At 41.3% G+C, this 23,089-nt stretch overlaps 4 protein-coding genes across 15 annotated transcripts; 2 read left to right on the forward strand and 2 right to left on the reverse strand.

Moving 5' to 3' along the window:
* Positions 1-156: 156 nt before the first annotated feature.
* Positions 157-23,059, reverse strand: LOC118429992 (rho-related protein racA-like). 11 transcript variants are annotated; one of them, XM_035840658.1, is made up of 14 exons: positions 10,700-10,748; positions 10,403-10,453; positions 9,660-9,763; positions 9,113-9,213; positions 8,264-8,432; positions 6,625-6,773; positions 6,244-6,370; positions 5,822-6,012; positions 5,359-5,509; positions 4,813-5,043; positions 3,163-3,260; positions 2,501-2,740; positions 2,159-2,255; positions 157-939 (listed from the first exon to the last, which is right to left on the reverse strand). In XM_035840658.1, exons 3-14 carry the CDS (start codon positions 9,751-9,753, stop codon positions 815-817), a joined length of 1,773 nt encoding a protein of 590 aa, XP_035696551.1. In that variant the 5' UTR covers positions 9,754-9,763; positions 10,403-10,453; positions 10,700-10,748; the 3' UTR covers positions 157-814. The 11 variants fall into 11 exon arrangements, with proteins under 11 accessions (XP_035696551.1, XP_035696550.1, XP_035696553.1 ...); XM_035840657.1 differs by having other exon boundaries at positions 10,589-10,722; XM_035840660.1 differs by lacking the exons at positions 10,403-10,453; positions 10,700-10,748 and adding an exon at positions 22,669-23,059.
* On the forward strand, positions 10,932-13,345 carry LOC118429996 (serine/threonine-protein kinase RIO1-like). Its single transcript, XM_035840673.1, is given in 3 exon segments — positions 10,932-11,231; positions 11,233-12,192; positions 12,195-13,345. Coding segments are annotated over 3 exon segments (1,590 nt in total). The 5' UTR covers positions 10,932-11,099; the 3' UTR covers positions 12,693-13,345.
* Positions 14,366-15,736, forward strand: LOC118430103 (intelectin-1a-like). Its single transcript, XM_035840813.1, has 2 exons — positions 14,366-14,518; positions 14,621-15,736. Exons 1-2 carry the CDS (start codon positions 14,366-14,368, stop codon positions 15,413-15,415), a joined length of 948 nt encoding a protein of 315 aa, XP_035696706.1. The 3' UTR covers positions 15,416-15,736.
* LOC118429994 (rho-related protein racA-like) lies at positions 15,759-21,894 on the reverse strand. Of its 2 annotated transcripts, XM_035840668.1 has the most exons (11): positions 21,684-21,894; positions 20,694-20,862; positions 20,077-20,213; positions 19,677-19,803; positions 19,293-19,483; positions 19,019-19,169; positions 18,497-18,727; positions 18,251-18,348; positions 17,825-18,064; positions 17,443-17,539; positions 15,759-17,025 (listed from the first exon to the last, which is right to left on the reverse strand). In XM_035840668.1, exons 1-11 carry the CDS (start codon positions 21,870-21,872, stop codon positions 16,901-16,903), a joined length of 1,755 nt encoding a protein of 584 aa, XP_035696561.1. In that variant the 5' UTR covers positions 21,873-21,894; the 3' UTR covers positions 15,759-16,900. The 2 variants fall into 2 exon arrangements, with proteins under 2 accessions (XP_035696561.1, XP_035696562.1); XM_035840669.1 differs by lacking the exon at positions 20,694-20,862 and having other exon boundaries at positions 21,684-21,872.
* Positions 23,060-23,089: the final 30 nt, after the last annotated feature.

Raw genomic sequence — 23,089 nt, forward strand, 5'->3', positions numbered from 1 at the left:
TCCAATAAGAAAAAAATGGTTTTGTACCGGTACACTGTACCGATACCCACCCCTAGTACAGTCAGTTCTATCAGGGTCATTAAACGTGCTTGTTTGTATATTGCACACCAAGTAATAATTGATATTCACTCATTTCTATAATTGTATTTACCATTTAATGTTGCTAAGAAGGCTTTGGCTTGAGGGAAAGTGATACATCTTTGGCAAATATGGGTCCTGATGAGACCTTTTAAGACTTGTTGAATAAGGCAAGATAGAGTGATGTGCTAAGTTGGTAGACAATAATTGCATTCTCTGCATTAAACATCCCTTTTCTAGCTAAGGGCATTGCACACATATATATCTCCTGAAACAACTGGTCCTTCAAAAAGTTAAATTTTCTGTACCTACACATACAAGTTCTTACATTCTTAGATGATGGGAACAGCATAATGGAAACATAACACAAACAGAATATTACCAAAATCTGAAACATTACATTTCAAACATACAAGTATATTACATTAATGTAAAAACAAACATGAAAAAAAATCCATTGGGACTTTTGAATTTCTGGCTGAAACAGAAGCAGTATTCTCCAAGCAGACATTAGGACAGCAGCTCCTGACATTCACTGGTTGCTCTGCTTTCTCAAACAAGTGAACCTGCATGATAACATTGCAGACATTGGTTGTTACAGAGAAACTGGTCAGTTAACTAACAGTTATGACCTTCCTTGGCTTCCAACATCTGCTAGGAGATTATAAAGAAGCAGCAGTACTTGTGATGACTAGGTTACATTACAACACACTTGTCTGACTGTTGTTATGACTGGTTACATGACGACACACTTGTCTGTGTTGTGGCCTTTCTCCTTCAACATTGCCTCATATTCTTCCACCTGCTTCAGGTAACTCACAGGTGGCCACTGATGCTCCTCCACATGTTTCAGATTCTCACCTACATGAGGATGGAAACTTCATTAGGCAGGTGTAAGAATGAGGAAAACAACAAGACAAGAGTTTTTACAATGTATGTACAGGGAAATTAGGGAGCTTGACAAGAATATGTCATGTGATACAGGTGACATTAATCTCTAATCAGAAGGCAGAATCTAATGGCTCTCAAGCTCACCTGCAGAGCTTCGTTGAGGAATGTTATGATTTTGTCTTTAATTTCTCATTGGAGATAAGTTTACTAAAGTAAAGAGCTGAAAGGCAGCTACAAGCCACATTATTGACAATGGCACTGGTTCTGTTAGTCTGTGTAACACAAACTCCGCTGTCCAGGGCTGTAACTGGCCCCTCCCCGCGGAGTTTGTGCTCCTCTACCCATAAGCTGGGGGAACTGTTGTAGAAAATAACAACACCAATGGCAGGCCAGGATTTTGGTCAAGCCCCCATTACCGTGGAAACCGGTTAATTAGCATGTCTCCAAAGCCCAGACGGTGGGCGGGCAAGATGCCTCTCCATTGTCTGTGCAGGCTATGGTTCTGTGTGTGAAGGTCCCATGGGAGCAGAAGCATGGTTGTGTTGGAAAAACAACATCTTGTGTGTGCATGGGGGGGGGGGGGGGGGGGTCAAGAAACTTGAAGGAATCTTGAAGCGCAGACGCTGCTTCCTGGAACTATTATTTTGCCTGGTGGTGAGATTATTATATTGTCCCATCAAAAGTTCTGCCACAGGCACATTTATCTAAAAAAATGCCATTCCATGGAGAGCAATTTTCACATTCCTTCTTCGGGGGAACGGGTAGTTAACAATCAGAAAGACAATAGAACTGGGGATACATAGTTGGCTGTTCCCACCATCAGCACTGGTGGCACAGAAGATCAAGGAGGTTAAAAAAGAGATCAACAACATGTGTACAGATAAGAGGTGTGATGCTGTCAATCACCACATAGCAACCCAACCCAGTCCCTAGCAGCCAAAAGCCAGGCTGTGGTGTGCTGTGATGACAATTACATACATTATCCATATATGGAAAACCCAGTTCCCCTGGCTTGTGGCCATTCTCCATCAAGCGTTAGTTGGCCGGCGGATGTTGGGCGGGCTGCTATAAGCGAGATTTAATCAGGCTATGGTTCTGTAACTTGTTGAAGTATGAATGTAACTTGACTTGACTCAAAATGCAACAGGGTATTATAAATTATGATGCAGATGCGTGGTATCTATCTTACCTTGCAGCAGACTGAACTCTGGCCTCTTGCTGATAGCTGTGTAGTTGGTAGAAATAAAGTGAAGACACCAGGAGGACAGCTGGGGAGCATTGTGCATCTGTAGGTGTAAAATATATCAATCATTGGTGTTTCTTCACTGTATGCATTTGTGTCTATGACATTGCTAAAATTCTAAAATCAACTTCATGACTGTCATAGTCTGTAAGACAAATTTGATTTCCACTGCTGGCATAACAAATCATTCACTCTGTATTTAGCTGTATTTCTCACACCAGATGACAGAAAGAATCAATGACTACAACTAAGAAAAAAGTAAAAAAGCAAGCAGCCTGATGTCCCAACCTGTGCCATGACTAGTAGACCAATTACATCAGTCGAAGATTTCTCTATGCTCTCTCCTGTGTCACGGTCCACGTCTTTAGTCATGTAGAGTTCACACATGCTGATGAGGCGCGTCTGTCCGTACTGGTCAGCCAGTGGCAGGATGTCCAGCGGTCCCACATCCTCGATTGGTGCATTGTCAGTGTAGAGGTACTCCAGGAGTGCCAGGAATACATCTGTAGTTGGGCCTGTCACTGGAACCTGTGGTGAGAGAAGTGTGCTGTTTCAGTTTATCTAATTCCCCTTTTACCTCTATATATACCTTCAAAGATATTTCACGAAGGCACACACAGCTTTACGTGTAAATGAGAACTACCACTGTCACAGTTAACGTCAGTTCACCTTTATCCGTGGGTTAACCTATATCCATTGTTGTTAAAGACAGGGAATTTGGGGACATCAAGTCGACAGATATTGGTTTTAAACTACATTTGTATAACGTTTTACTAATATTGACATTTGAAAACCTCATCTGTCATCTTAACTTCCCTAAATACCCGGATTTAAAAAAAACAACGGATATAGGCTAACCCCCAGATAAAGGTGAACTAGTGTTATATAGTGCTGTGAAAACACTCTGTAAAACTATTCATAAGATAGTGAAACTGTTGTGCAAAGTGTACCTTAGAACTGGAGCTCTCAGAAAAGCTGCCACCAAACATGACCCCCATGACTTCTGACCTAGAGGTCAAGATTGCCTTGTGTGCATGGACTGTGGTACCTGTGAATGCAATACAAACAATTACATCTTAGTCAACACTTTATTTTGTAACTTAATGGAATAAAAGTTTTAGTACATGTAGTAGTTCACTCCTGCTGTGCTGCTGCATTGATCTTAGATACACTGTAGTCTTTCTTCAATTCTATCTCCTGCATATCTTTTTCTCCACATGCCTCCATTAATAGCTCCCTTTGTTTTCTTTCTGACTACAACAGTTGAAATCCTCCACCCTTAAAGCACAATTATATATTTAACCCTCTCAGCACGAAAAGCCATTTTCGTGGCTTTCCCGTAGACCGCGAGAAGCCACGTACGGGGCTTCGTACGTCACGTTTTGGATTTTGAACTCCCTGCCCACCATCATGATGAATCCCACAACTAGAACGCTGGTAATTGTAAGAGAACCAATCAATCAGAAAACATACAGCATTTTGACTTCATTCAAACCTTATTTGAACGTAATCCAGACGCTAGATAATCATGAGTGCTTCAGGGGCCTCATCGGCCGATAATGAAGATTTAGTGGAGGCTCCCACCAGCGGGGAAAGAGACGAACAACAAGGTAAACAACGGGGTTTTCTTGTTGAATATTAGCTGCTGTCTGTTCATGCCAGGTTTGCGGTTTCGTACTGCTAATATCTAGCTGCATTTTACAGGTTTGCGATAGCAAAACCTGTTCTGTTTTACATGCAGGCTTGCGATAGCAAACCTTTTTTTTTCAATTTTTTTTTTTTTTTTTAGATATTGTCAGAGCTTGTAGTTATACTTATGTGAACATATAAATGAAAGTGGTTGGAAGTTGTACTATTTTTTAAATAATATTACTACAATTTTTCCTCAACAAAACAACAATTTCACATGATAATACAACAATACAATTGTTCAACAACAAAACATGTGATTATTATAAACTATATTTTGGTTTTCTCCCCAGCATCCAGCAGTGACAACATCGATGAAGATGATGAGCAGTGTGAAGATGTTTGATGCCCATCACATAATTCCAGCATTGCTCTTGTATTATAATGTATTTCTGTGTAGTTTCAGGATAAGTAAAGTATGTTTTTGCCCCTGAATGGACTTTTTATTTTGTGAGACATGTTTTTGTTTTGTTTTGCATATTGTGTTTTTGTTTATTGTTATTACTATTACTACTATCAGATTGATGGTATGATGTTTATTTTGCTTTTATTGGAAAGGCCAGTCTGTGAGCTTTCCAGAAATATATAGTTTTCTTACATAGCAGCTGTAATAATAATTAACAAAAAGTACTAATTGACACCTGTATAGACTGAAATTATATGTCGTATATGGTATACAGGAAAAAATTTTATGACGTGCTGAGAGGGTTAAGTTAATATGAAATAGCATTCTCTGTTATCAGAGCAACAACAACAGCATCCAATATTCTTGCTCCTTCAAACCACCTTGGCTGTTGGATTGCCAGAAGGCAATATTGTTTTACCCTTTACTTATGATATGTCACTTAAGATTTTCATCCTTTTATGACAGCCATGAGACATGAACAGTCAGAAAACTCATCAAAACTCACCTTGCACAATAAAGCTGATATCAGAAAGCTCTGACTTGTTGAAGAACAACTCTTTGATCTTCTGTCCGGTAGTATCGTTCAGGTACGTGCCAATACTGGGGTTCAGGAACTCCTCTTTACGGATGATATTGTCACACACCTGGCTGAGGTACGGCAGGTGGAACAGTTCTGCTGCAGCTGTAAGTCTGGTCAGTTTCTCTTCTGTGGGAGCTTCAGTCAGAACTGGAAGACCTAGGGGCACAGGACAATCAAAAAACTTAATACTATTAGACTTAAATGCTAACCCCAAGCTACAACAAGATGGCTAAATGTCATCTTGATACATTGCATGGGGAACATTGTTCTAGGACCTATACACATAGTTTTGTATTTAAAATTTTCACATTGTGTATTCTTAGAATTTAGAGTTTTTAAAACTTTATTGCTCGACAATTGTGCAGCAATTGTAATTGCTATTAATAGGTAAGACACACTGATTGTTTAACCTATGTGTCAACAAGCTACATGCCCCCTTGCATTGATACTGATATTAGGTTAAGTTCACACCTGAGTACAGAAACTCCAGGACATGTGTGAAGACCTCCAGACTGATGTCATCTCGCAGCGTTACCACAGTTCCTGATGTCCCCTCTTCAATCCCAGCAACCCCTGCACAGCCAGCAGCAAAGTTTGGGGTACTCTTGGATGATTTGTCTTTCTGAAAATATGTTTTCAACAATCAGGTAATCTTGGCTCATTCACATAACCATTTTTTGATATGGCATTTGGGATAGGAGCAAATTAAAGAAGAACACAACACCTATGTCTACATCTACATTACATAATACAAGTTACTGGGCAAAGACCCTTGTGGGGCATTACGTCCAGGGAGTGAGGTGCCCTAGCATAACAGGTAGTGGTGGATTCAAACAAATGGTGAAATGAAACAAAATCGGTAATATACATTGTGGCTTGCTACGGTATAGCAAATTAAAAGAAGAAAACATAAGCAACAAGTCTCTTGCCAAACCTTATTTGATGATTGAACACCAAAGAGGTTCTGGAAGAATTCTGAAGCACTGCACAGGACCAGTTTGTGCGCTGGGACATGGTGTGACCCCTCCACTACAAAGGTCACGTCACTGTAGTCACCTGACTTCAGCAGCTGGGTCATGTGATCAGCAATGGTGGACGTCTCAATCTCAATCCATGGGGCCTGACCTTTCGAAACAGATAAAATAAGTATCTCAATTGTAAGATCTACTAATTCGTCAAAATTTGATGACATTATAATTTGTTCACATCTGCGTTGATTTTCATTGCGCAAAGCATAATCTAAAGAATGAGGACAATCAATTCATGGCTAATATAACCATATAAAGGAGTAACAAAACCATAAAGGGCATAACAAAAATATTGCAATGGTTAAGTCAACGAAACAAAGACACATACCAGCAGGGGGCATGACAGGAGGAGGTGGGAGAGAGTTGGACTTTTTCCCTTTCAACCAGGAAGGAACCCACTTGCCGATGGAGCCTCCTTTTTTCTGTCTTCTAACACTCTGGCTCCCAAGTTGTACCTGTGACATTAGGTGGCAGAACATACACAAATCTGTTACCGAAACCAAGGTCGAATGTTTCCAGAACTTAGATCTTAAGATGAAGGTTTTAACTGCAGAGAAACCAAAGTTTAGAGTGCTACGGTTAATAGTTCTGCTTTTGTGTTTTTTCTTACTGACATTTAGAAGTAGGAAATAAAACAAATTCTACATTGTACAGTAGTTACTATATAGACTACAATTAAACTCTATGACCTATAGTCCTAGATACTTACTGCATGGTTCATCAGCTCCTTCAGTCCTACTTGTTTCAGTGAGCTTGTCTCGTGGTACGGAAGATTCAAACTTGTTGCAACTTGCTGCCCCTCCTGCCAAGACACACATCTGACGCAGCAGCGGCAGACATCAGACGCAGAGCGCAGATCTGCAAAGGATAAAAATATGACATTTTTAATTGTGATCTTATTATGATTTCTGATACTCTTATGTTAGGTTTGCAAGAAGTTGTGTCACTATAAGTAGTAGGAATCAAGATATGAATCAATGAGCCATCAACATGCAAAGATATAAACACCCCCAGGCTAAGCACGGTGGTCAAATACGGGCTCCAAATCTCCCATGTCTAGCCGAATTCGAACCTGCTTCCACAATGTTCCATCTGACGTAATTCGAACCGAACCCGTGTTCTATTTGGGGTCATCTGCGGTCGTTGCCGGTAAAACACTGCTGGCTAGCCTTTTTTTCCAAACCGCATTGAATTAGCCAGAAAAGATAGTTTTTTACCAATATAAACAAATTTCTGGACAGCACATCCATGCTATCACTTTGTTTGGGACATGTAACATGTAACGAAGCTACTGACGTTTGTGTTGTTGACCTTGAATATCATAAGTGTTGTTTACACCGGTATCAATTACACCCTCCCGCTATCCGTGCGGCATGACATGCGTGCAAACATCGTTTAAGATCGCGGCCAAGAAGAGTCCAACTTAACTCATTGACGGCTCAAAATGACCGCAACGATTTTCCCGAGATTTCTGTTTTTGGGATTTTTAAAAAATGCCTTCGATTTTGAATTATTGGTAATTAAGTGCAAAAAATGTCATTTTTACGCATATTTTTGACTGTAACTTTGCTTAAGATTAAAAATTAAAAAATCCCAAAAACAAAAAGTTTTATTTACTTCTCAGATGACGACAAATATAAAAATCGAGAATTTGCCATGGCACTTGCGGACCATGTTATCAAGAGTATGGTCAAATTGAAGGCCTTCCTTGAAACAGAAAATAATGGTATTTGGAAGCAAAATCGAAACAAAACAACTATTTCAATCAAAATGGGAAGATTCAAACTATCTAAAATTGCGAATTTAATCTTATTTTGAATACATTTTTCTTGTCATAACACTTTGTTTATTTTGAAATATTTTACCGTAAGCAAATAGTAGGCCTCTTGTAACCCGATACTCTGTCGAACCCGCATAGCAACGGGAAAGAATACCCTAGCAACCGACCGCCGTGAAGTCACACAATTGTTAAAGACAGCACAGATTTGCTGTACTCTACTGCTTGGAGTTTGGAGCCATTCCAGTCTTTGCTGAGAACTTATAGTAATATAAGTTAAAGGAAGGAGGAAAATTTAATGATCATAAGGATGATTACCAGTTTTTGTGCCCACTAGAATGATGGATGCAGTAGGACAGATATTATGGACTTATGGGTACCACTTTTCTCCAATATTTTTGAAAGAACTGCTGCAGTCTACAGCAAAGCAGACCAGGAAGATATCAGTACATCGTACGCTAGCAGGCAGAGACAATCATAGTCCTCCAACCTCCTCATAGTCATAGTTGAACAACTCATATACATGTACAAATTACTAACTATACAACAGCTAGCATGTATGTAACGTTACCATTTTTTGTGCCCACAAGAATGATGGGTGTGTCAGGACAGAAGTGTCGAACTTCTGGGAACCACTTTTCTGAGATGTTCTCAAAAGAATCCCTGTTGCCAATGTCAAAGCACATCAGGAAGATGTCTGTCTGTGGATAGGACAGTGGGCGCAGACGATCGTAGTCCTCCTAAAGAGTAAATAGCGTAATGTTATGCAAATAAGTTCTTTACAAAATTACATTGCCAAGCAGATGCTATGAGGTACAGTATACTTCTTTATTGTTTTCCAAAATCTTTGTTTTCATTATTACAGAACTGGTATTCAGATACAATTCAATCTCTACAACTGGATAAAAATACATAGAGATTGGATTGTATCTGAATATTGTTTACCTGGATGTCTAACCTTCATAAACATACAGAACTGTTAAGTGTGAAAGAAGCTTGGTATCCAAACTTATCATTATATAGTTGTTGAGTTTCTTTTGATCTCAGCACAAATATTTGTGAAGAGGAACTAAGAGACCTGGCAGTTGTAATAGGTTTGGATATCAGTCTACTGTGATAGTCATGTTGCAATCCGTTGATTCATGAATTGTTTCAACATTAATATGATTACTTTCTCAACTTCCAAGCCCCTTTGACCCTTTGTTGACGTCACACTTCCGGTCTGAATGTGTGACTTAGGCTTTGGGTCATTTCAACTTGATAAGGATCAGAGGACTGCTCGAAAGCTTGTTGGTAAGCACTTTATATTGTGGGCAGATAATATAGAGTTTTAGATTGTAACATAATCATTAGTTCAACTTGAAAACTAACATAAGTCCCTGAAAACACAGAATAAAGATGATGAATTCTAGCAGCTCACCTGCCCAGCAGTATCCCAGAAGGCCATGTTGTACGGTTTTCCATCTACCACGATGTTGGTACAATAGTTGGCACGGTGTGAAGTCATGCATATGAACCTACCTACATGTTAGTATACATTACCATAGGTTAGTATACAAATGATTTATTTTTACTACTTTAGTCACTTTCACAACCACACAGACACTCTTATTTACTCTCAGTCATCCTACCTGTGTATGATAGATCCTCATGCATCCCTGTGCATTCCCATTCATCCTACGCATCCTCATGCATCCCTGTGCATCCTTATTCATCCGACGCATTCCCGTGCATCCTCATGCATCCTCATGCATCCCTGTGCATTCCCATTCATCCTACGCATCCTCATGCATCCCCGTGCATTCCCATTCATCCTACGCATCCTCATGCATCCCTGTGCATTCCCATTCATCCTACGAATCCTTATGCATCCCCGTGCAACCCCATTCATCGTACGGTTCATTTGCATAAATGGGACTTTACCATGCTCCCGCTACCGTTGTCAAAGACAGTGGGGACGTACTCACCGGGGAATGACTCGGTTTTGTAGGTGATGAGGAGGCAGCTCTTCCCCACCCCTCCATCGCCCACGATCACCAGCTTTAAGTTTAGTGCAGCCATCGTTTCAATGCTGAAATTAAACAGAGGAATACTGGGTTAGGTTAGGGTCGCCAAAAGTTTTAATGAGCCATGTGTTATTAACTCAGGCTTAACGTTAGTGGCGGCCGTGATTTTTTTGTGTTTGCACTCTACTGCAAAAATCACAGACTTTAACTTAACGTTACTAACATAAGTGGCATTGACGTATTATTGCCTTAACCAAGGAGGTTCCTTAATTATTTAACCTCGTTGCCTTAACTGATTCTCCTACTTGAAGAACATCAATGCAGCATGTCAGTCTGTTTAGTACAAAATCTGGACCCTTCCATTCTGAGAATCACAGTGAGCATGAATGAATAGCCACCTGTTTCCCATCCCACCTGTGTGAAAAGTTAAGTTGACCAAGGTGGTTATATCTGATATAACCTCCTTGAGTTGAGAACACAACATAACAATTGCAATATAGGTACCTAGTTCAGAATACCTGCATCTTGGGGTTATGTTTTAGACAATGCAGGCAATGATGATGTTCTCATGTAAAAACAAAATAACTTCAAATAAGTTTAATGGGGCTACCCACATGTCTGGAGATAAATAAATAAATAGATAAAATGAGGTGAAAGAACGGATGAAAATTAAATGAGGTGAAAATGCTGCATAAATGTCTTACCCTTAAATAATCACCGTATCCCCACCTACTCTCTCAGAAAAGAGGTCCTTGCTGGAACATAACAACAGTCACTGACGTTTCAGCTCTAACTTCCAGGTTTTATAGCAGAGTCATAGGCTAAAAATAGCAACCAATCAGCAGCCAGGGCAGGGCGTAATGTCTAAATATGGTAACCGATCCACGTACCCCAGATCGGACAGTGACTAACGGCTCGTTTTTGGAAGGTATAAAAGAGTTTCATGCTGCTGTTGTTGTAGAAGAAGCAGTAGGTCTAAAAGTGTCCACTCGGCGACTTACTCCACATGTACACTGTCCGAAGACGATCCAGGTATCCAGGAAACAATCTAGAAATGGACTATTCCGATATTAGCAAGTATCACAAACAGTCAGTCAAACATTCACTGCTATATAGCAACCAGTTTTTAATGTCTCTAAAATGAATTTATACTATTGACATTGAACGCTAAGATTGATTTTCGCAAGGATATGTATGTTTGTAAAAATTACCAACCCCTCCCTTTTACTAATGGAAGAATCCAATGACCTCTCTTACGAAATTTGATGCAACACCCCCCATACGTCATCACAAGATGGCCGCCACCATGGACGATAGCACGCCGTTCCTGTTCCTGGCCAGTTTGATGATGCAGACGAACCCTCTCCTAACAGTTATACACCCGATACAAGCACTCCGATAATGGAGACATTCCCAGCACGAGTGAGCGAGCTTTCAGTAGCAGAGGACCGTCAGCAAAATGGAGAATGGGATCCATGGGACGAAAGCGACGAGGATTATGCTGACTGGGACTGGGAAGACCACTCGGGGGATAATTTTCACAAAAAGGTACAACGCCGCCCAACACAACTCTGCACAGATGAATCCCAACAAACCCAACCCAGGTTAAGTGTCTTTTCAGCCAACAGACAAAACCATGACGAAATTCGCCAGCAAGATCACGGTTGAGAAATACTTCGGTCCCAAACTGCGCGGTGCCAGTGCTTTACTGGAGGGGGTGAGGAAGTCAGATTCGGACAGGTACAGGGTCAAAGATAGGCAAGACAGGGCAACAGTCGAGCAGGTCTTAGATCCACGTACAAGGATGATCCTGTTCAAGATGTTGAACAGAGGAATCATCCAACAAATCAATGGCTGTATCAGTACTGGTAAGGAGGCGAATGTCTACCATGCCACCTGCAAGGATGGGACTGACAAGGCCATAAAAGTGTACAAGACGTCTATTCTAGTCTTCAAGGACAGAGACAGGTATGTCACAGGCGAGTTCCGCTTCCGGCACGGTTACTGTAAGCACAACCCTCGCAAGATGGTGAAGACGTGGGCGGAGAAGGAGATGAGGAATCTTACGAGGATGTACCAGGCAGACATCCCCTGCCCAGAACCCGTGATCCTCAGGAGCCATGTGCTCGTCATGGAGTTCATAGGGAAGGACGGGTGGCCCGCTCCACTGCTGAAGGACGTTCAGCTGTCGGTGAGCAAGGCGCGAGAGCTGTACCTCCAGGTCATCCAGCTCATGAGGACCATGTTCCACGACTGTCGTCTTGTCCACGCCGATCTCAGCGAGTTCAACATGCTCTACCTTGACGGACAGGTGTACATCATCGACATGTCCCAGTCTGTGGAACACGACCACCCTCATGCGCTGGAGTTCCTCAGGAAGGACTGCACCAATATCAATGACTACTTCGTGAAGAACGACGTAGCCGTGATGACGGTTAAAGAGCTGTTCAACTTCGTGACAGACATCAACATTAACAAGGACAACATAGATAGGACTATGTTGACAAGGCCATGGAGGTCGCCTCCAGCCGTTCTATTCAAGAGGTCAAGGAACAGGACAAGGTTGACGAGGAGGTCTTTAAGAAGGTCTTCATCCCACGAACCTTGGAGGAGGTACCAGACTTCGAGAGGGACATCAATTCAAAGCAGCATGGGAATGAGCTAGAAATCCACTACCAAGCAGTGACTGGACTGAAGGATGACCTGACAGGACCCCTGACAAAACCATCCCTTCTGGAGGAAGAGGAAGCCCAGAATGATGAGGAAGAGGCCAGGGAAGACTCAGAAAACAGTAGTGGGTCAGAGTCGGACAGTGAGAAGGACAGATCAGAGCACACACAGTACACCAGACAGAGGGGAGAGTCTGCAGATAGCAGGAGGGCACGGAAGAAGCTGGTGAAGGAGGAAAATAGAGAAAAGAGGAAACAGAAGATGCCCAAGCACATTAAGAAGCGCAAAGAGAAAATTGCCAAGCAAAAGCATGGCAGGAACTGAATGTGATGCCCTAAATAATTATAGTTACATTGAGCATGTTGAAACCAAGATGACACTGATCATGGTTAAATGTTTATACTGTACTTGTTTGTTTTAAAAAAGTGTTTTAATTTGAGTTGATATCCATGATTAACAATTTTACAGTACATCCTCTGCTTAAAGTTTATTAGAGTACATATACATGATATGTACAGTGTTAATCAATTACCAAAAATTGTTCTTTAGAAACATTTAGCAAAAACATGGAAAAGGTCACTCACAGGTCACTTTTTTTCAATGAAACCAGTCACAAGATACAAACCTATTGCAAAAGAGAAGCTATCAATGTCTGCTTAGGCTGTGGTTGGTGAACATTTGTTTTATCATTATGCATTGTGTACATTGTTGATTGGAGAGAAACAATTTTCAATTGTTCAACTTTTGTACAGTATACTGTACAGTAGATACCCTAGCATACTTGGAAAATAAAGTACCCTTCCTCACCGACACAGTCTTGTACAGTGAGTACTATACACCAAGGCCGGTCATGGTGGCAGAGTAGAGCCAAATGCAGCTTGGAATTGCATAATAATTGCTGTATATAGAAATTTTTATTTCCATCACTCATGTGACATTGTCAGTAGCATTAGACATAGACCTGGTGTTTCTGGCTTCATGTACTGAAAATATCTGAAAGCATTTTACAACACTGGCCTATACCAGGCTCCATATGCCGCTGGAAAGTTAAAGAATTTAATTAGCCAAATAAATAACACTCCAGAAGACAGCAACTATACATTTTGGCTGGCTTTTCCATCGACATGGCTTGCCTGGTATAGGCTAATGCATTTGGGACCTTTATCGGTCTGTAGAGTATGCTGCCCAACCACCCAATGCAGGGCTACTAGCTGGTTGACAAAATTCTTGCAAACGTCTTGTAAGTAGGTCAGCAAAAAGTAAACCAATCTAATGCGTTTGTTATATGTTTTTATCTTGCAGGTAAAGTAAACACCTTACATAATCTTGACTCAGTGGTAAGACGGACCAAAGGTCGTCCGAAGGCTGACAGTTCTGAGGCACACGGGTTGATTGGAAAGATTAGCTATCGGTTTTGGCGACGCCTCAGGGGCGGGTGCATTTCTATTACATACAATATTTGTATTGAATCAATATGCAACCTGTTGCATTTGGGACAATGAATGAGCCTTGGCTACGACATGTCATATATCAGATTTGAAAGATTTAAAAAAACTTTTTCTATAGTATGGCATAGTGATGTCTGCCATTATGCAGATGCACACATAGCAATTGTATAACAGTTGATCCTACAAAAAGAACAAAATCCACACGGACAAAAGAAATAGAAACTAACTCCCGAGGTGATTCTTGCACTCATTTATTTCTAAAACAAATCTAGATTAAAGATACAGTTGGGAGTTTGCATCTTACAGAGATATCCTTCTCCTGTATATAAGTCCGTCAGAGATTCACGGACCTCAGCGGTAAAAGAACATGATGACGGACTCCGTGACAAGCCGGGTCGAGTTCCAGCCTTGCCCGGTGCCATAGCCGTCCCAGTCCTTGGAGACGTAGTCACCGCACTGGCTTGATCCCCTTTCCACCCAGTATCCACCTCCACCGATACACACGTGCTCGGAGTTCCCACCGACGAAGTTGACGCCTGGACAAACCGCATGACAGGCACTCTCGTAGTTGAAGACCCGAAACTGCACGTATCCGGGGATGGCTTCATGTTGCTGCAAGATGTTCGGAGGCAACAGCGACTCGACAAGAGTATTATTGCCCTGGTCGTACACAATGGGGATGGCCGGACCGTTGTCGTGGGTGTACGTACCCAAGTTGTGGCCGATGAGGAAGTGATCTTTGAAGAGGGAGTACAGGCTGCCTCCAAAGTCCTCGAGGAAACCGTTGGAGGTGCGGTACCGTAGGTAGGCGGCGGTTTTGTACTCTTTTTTGGTATTTTTTGCATCTACCAGACCTACTGCGACATGACCACGGCCGGAGGTGGCTGGACGCTGGTCTCCAGTGTGCATGAGGACGACATGTACGGCAAATGTACGGCCGGGGATCGCTGGTCCAGCACCCGCGGGAACAACAACAACTACCCCGGCGGAGATGGCAACTGGGCCAACGTGCACACTTTCGGCTCCATGGGGTCGGCCACTACCGACGACTACAAGAACCCAGGCTACTTCAGTATCAGCGCCTCCAACGTCATGCTGTGGCACGTGCCGAACAACGTGCCGCCAAAAGAGTACAAAACTACCGCCTACCTACGGTACCGCACCTCCGACGGTTTCCTGGACAGCTACGGAGGCAACCTGTACTCGCTGTTCAAAGATCCCTTCCCCATTGGTTACAACTTGGGCACGTACACTCACGACAACGGTCCTGCCATCCCCATTGTGTACGACCAGGGTAACGACACTCTAGTGGAGTCACTGTTGCCTCCGGAAATTGTTTCACATAATGAAGCAATCCCCGGGTTCGTGCAGTTTCGGGTGTTCACCAACCAAGGAGCGTGCCTGGCGGTTTGTCCAGGAGTCAACTTCGTAGGTATCAACGCAGAGCACGTGTGCGTCGGCGGTGGATATGATCCACGCTATAATGGTAGGCAATGCGGTGACTACGCGTCCAAGGACTGGGATGGCTACGGCACGGGCGTCGGCATGAGTTCTACTCAGCTTGTCACGGAGTCCGTCATCATGTTCTTTTACCGCTAAGAACTGGCGCGCGATTGTAGGACATACTGGCAACATGCACTATACTGATTGTATCACATTGTTTTAATTCCCTATTCATCGGTATACTTCCTATGCATTTTGTTGAATTGTGAGCTCATCATAAGATTGTGAAGCTAACCATCTCTTTTTAAAGATGCAGTCACTGCTTCATCGACCATTCAAACATGTTGATGACTTACTTTACACATAATCATGATTACCTGTTACACCAAATATGGACTATACATCAATAGTCTAAATAATGTTAAGATGATAACGAAAATGTTGTAACAACCTTCAATAAAACAACGATTCAGTTAATTCAATGCGAGAGCACAGTCAATTTGTGGTCAGTGCTTTCATTTACTGCAGTCAAATGACATTGTTGATGCCAACAGAGCAATGTGACATGCTCTGTTTACAAATTTAGCAGGTCACCTCTTCGGCAAAGTTATCTATTTACATGGGAATGTTATACATCAGTAAGAGCTTGCTGGTTGTGCAGTAGCAGCAGGGAGGTCATTTGTATCTCTATTCTAGTAATATACACAGATTTATAAGCTTGTAATTATCACAATTTATTTTGCAATTTACTCGGTGGTATGGATGGTTCTACATTGCACAAAATGACTATGAACCATAGTCAGTTGTATCAAGGTTAAATGTCTTGTTTGTACATTTCACAGCAAGTAATAATTCAAATCCATTCATTTCATACCTGTACAGGCATGCAGGGAATAACATTGACAGATGAATTATATGGTGATGCTGTCCTAGATATCTTTAGTTTGATGGTTAATGCTTTTGTCAGCAGTTGTTGGTTGGTTAGTTGATCCATATCTTCTTTGTGAACCAAACAACTTAAAGAATCTGTAACTTTATTTACCATTTAATGATGTTTATAAGGCTTTGTCTTGAGGAAAAGTGATATATCTATTTTTGGCAATATGGGTCCTGACATGGTTTAAGAATTGTTAACTAAGGCAAGATAGGGCAATATGCAGTGTTGGTAGACATTTGCACTCTTTGCATCGAACATCCCTTTTACTAGATAAGGGCATTGCACACATATATATCTCCTTAAACTACAAGTGGTCCTTCAAAACCTTATATTTTCTGTACATGTAAATTCTTAAATTCTTAGATGGTAGGAACAGAATATAAGAAACATAACACAAAAAGAATAGTAAAAAATCTCAAACATGACATTTCAAACATAAAAGTATATTACATAGATGTAAAAACAAGCATAAAGAAAATAATTGAGTAATATTGAGTACCTCACTGTTATCTACAAGCAGGTATTACAATTAGGACAGAAAGTTCTTGTTGCTCTGCTTTATCAAACATATGAACCTGCATGCTAACATTGCAGACATTGGTTGTTACAGAGAAACTGGGCAGTTAACTAACAGTTATGACCTTCCCTGGCTTCCAACATCTGCTTGGAGATTATAAAGAAGCAGCAGTACTTGTGATGACTGGTTACATGACTACACACTTGTCTGTGTTGTGGCCTTTCTCCTTCAGCATTGCCTCATACTCTTCCACCTGCTTCAGGTAACTCACAGGTGGCCACTGATGCTCCTCCACATGTTTCAGATTCTCACCTACATGAGGATGGAAACTTCATTTAGCAGGTGTGAGAAGGACAACAGTCAGATTTGTATGACCTTGTTAAAAGACTGTTCAGTCTGCACAGGAGAGTTAGTGTGCTTGACAAGAAAATGTCATGTGATACTGGTGACAGTAATCTTCAATCAGAATGCAGAATCTAATGGTTCTCAATCTCCCAGTCCTGCAGAGCTTCATTGGGGAATGTTATGATTTTGACTTTAATTTGTTTACCTCATTGGAGATAAGTTTACTAAAGTAAAGAGCTGAAGGGCAGGCACAAGCCACACTTTTGACAAGGGGTACTTGTTCTGTAACCTGTTGAAGTATGGTCATAGTTTATTGCACAAAAAAGCAACTTGACTTGACTCAAAATCTGATAAAACATGAATATTATTTGGTATCTATCTTACCTTGCAGCAGACTGAACTCTGCCCTCTTGCTGATAGCTGTGTAGTTGGTAGAAATAAAGTGAAGACACCAGGAGGACAGCTGGGGAGCATTGTGCATCTGTCAATGTAAGATATATCATTAGCGTTTCTTCAATCACTGTGTGCATTTGAAATGCATGGTCATGTTTGTGTCTATGATATTGCTAGAATTCTAAAATCAACTTCATGACTGTCATAGTCTCTAAGAAAAATTTGATTTCCACTGCTGGCAATACCAACCATAACAAACGTGGCTCTGTATTTAACTGTATTTCTCACACCAGATGACAAAAGAATTGACAGAGAAAGAATCAATGACTACAACTAAAAAGAAGTAGTTTAACAAGCAGCCTGTTGTCCCAACCTGTGCCATGACTAGTAGACCAATCACATCAGTCGAAGATTTCTCTATGCTCTCTCTTGTGTCACGGTCCACGTCTTTAGTCATGTACAGTTCACACATGCTGATGAGGCGCGTCTGTCCGTACTGGTCAGCCAGTGGCAAGATGTCCAGTGGTCCCACATCCTCGATTGGTGCGTGGTCAGTGTAGAGGTACTCCAGGAGTGCCAGGAATACATCTGTAGATGGGCCTGTCACTGGAACCTGTGGTGAGAGAAGTGCGCTGTTTCAATATCTTCTCCCTTTTATCTTTATACCCTCAAAGACATTTCACAAAGGCAAACGCAGCTTTACATATAAGTAAGAACTACCACTGTTACTGTTTTACAGCTTTGTGAAAGTATTCTGTTAAGATTTCATAAGAAAGGTTAACTATTGTGCAAAGTTTACCTTTGAACTTGAGCTCTCAGAAAAGCTGCCACCAAACATGACCCCCATGACTTCTGACCTAGAGGTCAAGATTGCCTTATGTGCATGGACTGTTGTACCTGTGAATGCAATGTAAACAATCACATCATAGTCAACATTTAAGTTTGTACAAAAAAATAAGCAGAAGGCAAATGTTTTACCCTTTCATTTTGATACACAACACTAGATTTTCATCCTTTTAAAGATATAAACAGTCAGAAAACTCACCTTGTACAATAAAGCTGATATCAGAAAGCTCTGACTTGTTTAAGAACAACTCTTTGATCTTCTGTCCCGTAGTATCGTTCAGGTATGTGCCAATACTGGGGTTCAGGAACTCCTCTTTGCGGATGATGTTGTCACACACCTGGCTGAGGTACGGCAGGTGGAACAGTTCAGCTGCAGCTGTAAGTCTGGTCAGTTTCTCCTCTGTGGGAGCTTCCGTCAGAACTGGAAGACCTAGGGGAACAGGACAATCAAAAAACTTAATACTATTAGACTTAACATTTACTACAAGATAGAGCAAGATGGTTAAATGTCAGTTTGATGCAAACCGTTTGCTAGGGGAAAATTGTTCTAGGACCTACACATCTATGTAAGATTTTCTAGAAAAAATAAAAATGTTTTAGGTAAAGCAGACTGATTGTTATCAAGATTTTAAAAAGTCTTTATGTTTATAGTCTTTAGTCTTTATTACATTGAGCTGTCCTTCTTACTTGTATTGATATGGATAATAGGTTAAGTTCATACCTGAGTACAGAAACTCCAGGACATGTGTGAAGACCTCCAGACTGATGTCATCTCTCAGTGTTACCACAGTTCCTGATGTCCCCTCCTCAATCCCAGCAACCCCTGCACAGCCAGAGGCAAAGTTTGGGGTGCTCTTGGATGATTTGCTTTTCTGAAAATATGTTTTTCAACAATCAGGTACGTTTGGCTTATTACCATTACCATTTATTGATGTGGCATTTGAGATAGGAGCAACAACAAAAACTTAAGCAGAAAACATAAGCCTTTTGCCAACCTTATTGGATGATTGAACACCGAAGAGGTTCTGGAAGAATTCTGAAGCACTGCACAGAACAAGTTTGTGTGCTGGGACATGGTGTGACCCCTCCACCACAAAGGTCACGTCACTGTAGTCACCTGACTTCAGCAGCTGGGTCATGTGATCAGCAATGGTGGATGTCTCAATCTCAATCCACGGGGCCTGACCTTTTGAAACGGATAAAAGAAGTATCTTAATTGTAAGACCCACTACTTCATCAAAATCTGATGAAAATTATAATTTGTCATGCATTAAGCATAATCTGAGACAATGGGGACAATCAAATCATGTCTAAAGAAGTAACAAACCATATAAAGGGCATAACAAAGATATTGCAATGATCATGTCAAAGACACATACCAGCAGGGGGCATGATAGGAGGAGGTGGGAGAGAGTTGGACTTTTTCCCTTTCAACCAGGAGGGAACCCACTTGCCGATGGAGCCTCCTTTTTTCTGTCTTTTATGACTCTGGCTCCCAAGTTGTACCTGTGACAATCAGCAGGACATACACAAATCCGTTACCTAAACCAAGGTCAATTGATTCCAGAACTTCAGGCTCTTAAAAAGATGCCTGTCATTACCATAGTAGAGAAATCAAACTTAAAACTGTAACAGTTGAAGTCTTGGTCACTCTGAATTCCAATTCTTAAAGCAAACTTTGTGTTTTTTCTTACTGACATTTAGAAGTAGGTAATGAAACAAATTCTACAATGTAGTAGTTACTATATAGAATGCAAACTCCATGACCCAGATACTTACTGCATGGTTCATCAGCTCCTTCAGTCCTACTTGTTTCAGTGAGCTTGTCTCGTGGTACGGAAGATTCAAACTGGTCGCAACTTGCTGCCCCTCCTGCCAGGACACACACCTAGATGCTGCTACGTCAGTACGAAGATCTGCAAAGGATAAAAATATAATACACATGTATTTTTAATTGTAATCTAATTATCATCTCTGATACTTTTATGTTGGGTTTGCAAGAAATATTGTCACTACAAGTCAAGTGGGAATCAACATATAAATTTCTCAGCCTGAACATGCAAAGATGAAAACACCCCCAGGCTAATAAGTCAAACAATTTTTCAACACAGCACAGATTTTCTGTACTACTGCTTGGAGTTTGGAGCCTTTCCAGTCTTTGCTGAGAACTTGTAGTAATGTAAGTTCAGGGAAGGAGGAAAATTTAATGATCATATTAAAGGATGATTACCAGCTTTTGTGCCCACTAGAATGATGGATGCATTAGGACAGAAATTATGGACTTCTGGGTACCACTTTTCTCGAATATTTTTTAAGGAACATGATATTTGAATATTTTTGAATGCACATATTACTTATGATGCAATAGCTACTAGTAGCATATTATGTAATGTTACCATTTTTTGTGCCCACAAGAATGATGGGTGTGTCAGGACAGAAGTGCCGAACTTCTGGGAACCACTTTTCTGAGATGTTCTCAAAAGAAGCCCTGTTGCTAATGTCAAAGCACATCAGGAAGATGTCTGTTTGTGGATAGGACAGCGGTCGCAGACGATCGTAGTCCTCCTAAAGAGTAAATAGTGTAATGTTATGCATATATAAGTTCCTCACAAAATTACATTGCCAAGCAGATGTTATGAAGTATACATGCACTTTTTTTGTTACAACCTGAATAAAGTCAATACTTTTTTCCCTCGCACAGTTGTCGAGTGGAACGGACTGCCGGGGCACACTGCCCAGGCCCCGTCAGTCGAGGCCTTTAAGGCCAGTTTGGCTGCCTTGCCCTAATCCGCAAGCCGCCACACCCATCCCCCCCCCCTCCCCTCAGCGACACCCCAGTGGGGTTTTGGAGGGTAAAGAAGATGAAGAATACATGTACTTATTTATTGTTTCCCAACATCTTTGGTTTCATTATTACAGAACTGGTGGTAGTGTGAGAGTAGCCTGGTATCCAAACCTATCATAGTTGTCGAGTTTCTTTTTACCTCAGCAGAATTATTTGTGGAGAGGAGCTATAAAGAGACCTGGCAGCTATAATAGCTTTGGATATCAGTCTACTACTGTGCAGGTCATGTTGCAATCCACTGATTCACGAATTGTTATCTTTCAACATTAGTATTATTACTTTCTCAACTTTCAAGCACCTTTGACCCTTTGCTGACGTCATATTTCAGGTCTGAATGTGATTGACTTACTAAGTAGGCTTTGAGTCATTTCAACTTGATAAGGATCAGAGGACTGATGGAAAGCTTGTTGGTAAGCGCTTTATATTGCATATTGTGGGCAGATATAGAGTTTTAGATTGTAACATAATTATTAGTTCAACTTGAAAACCAACATAAGTCCCTGAAAACATAGAATAAAGATGATGAATTCTAGCAGCTCACCTGTCCAGCAGTATCCCAGAATGCCATGTTGCATGGTGTTCCATCTACCGTGATGGATCTACAGTAGTTATCGAAGACGGTGGGAACGTACTCACTGGGGAATGACTCTGTGTTGTAGGTGATGAGGAGGCAGCTCTTCCCCACCCCTCCATCGCCCACAATCACCAGCTTTAAGTTTAGTGCAGCCATCGTTGCTGAAATTGAACAGAGGAACAGGGTTAGGGTTTGCAAAAGTTTTGGGCCATGTGCTACTAGTATTAACTCAGGCTTAGTGGCGGCTGTGATTTTATTCAAATTATTGTGTTTGAATTCTGCCTCAAAAATCACAGCCATGACCAGCTACTCGTAAGTCCTATAGGAGGGTCTGCAGGGGGGGGGGGTCCCAACAACGATTTACACTGAATTCAGAAGAACCCCCTACGTGTTACACTATATCAAGGGAGGCAATTACACTAAATTTGGTCGCTACGCTACGAATTACGTAGATAAGATGGTTTTCCCTACGAGTTACGGGAAATAATAATAGGCTGCCTATGACTTACGGAAAAGAGCATGCAGACCCTCCTATATAATTGGCCGCACTGATTCCTCTGATTGGAAAATAACAACATGCAACAAATCCAACAGTTTGGCACAAATTTATACTATTGTGACAATGACAGCTAGATATAGTTATATGTTGTTTGCTATCAGAATAAAGTCCTTGAGGGACAATAGCCACCTTTTTACCATACCACCTGTGTGAATGTTAAAGTTAACAGGTCCATTATATATTCTTTCACCACGACATATCACAAGATGATCCAACTTCACACAATTACATCACCTAGTTCTTTAATAATACCTGCATCTTGAGGTTATCTATTAGACCAAGGATCCTTGATTAGACTGTAGCTTGATGCATGTAAATGATGAACTCAGAGTTCTGAGGGAAAAACCAAAGGAGGTAAAAAGATATTCTGTGGCATATACTAGAATGTCTTACCCTTAGATGACCACCGTATCCCCTCCTACTCTCTCAGACAAGAGCTCCTTGCTGGACAATAACAACAGACACTAACGTTTCAACTCAAACTTCCAGGTTTTATAGCAGACTCATAGGCTAAAAATAGCAACCAATCAGCAGCCAGGGCGTAATGTCTTAATATGGTAAACCGATCCATGTACCCCAGATCGGACAATGACTAACGGCTCGTTTTGGGAAGGTATAAAAGAGTTTCATGTTGATGTTTTTGTAGAAGAAGTAGTAGGTCTAAAAGTGTCCACTCGGCGACTTGTTTACACTGTCCGAAGACGATCCAGGTATCCAGGAAACAACCCAGAGAAATGGACTATTCCGATAGGTGGATATTAGAAAGTATCACAAACAATCGGTCAACAATTCACTGCTATGTAGCAACCAGTTT

The sequence above is a fragment of the Branchiostoma floridae genome, chromosome 14 (assembly GCF_000003815.2).
Source record: "Branchiostoma floridae strain S238N-H82 chromosome 14, Bfl_VNyyK, whole genome shotgun sequence".
Classification (NCBI taxonomy): Eukaryota; Metazoa; Chordata; class Leptocardii; order Amphioxiformes; family Branchiostomatidae; genus Branchiostoma; species Branchiostoma floridae.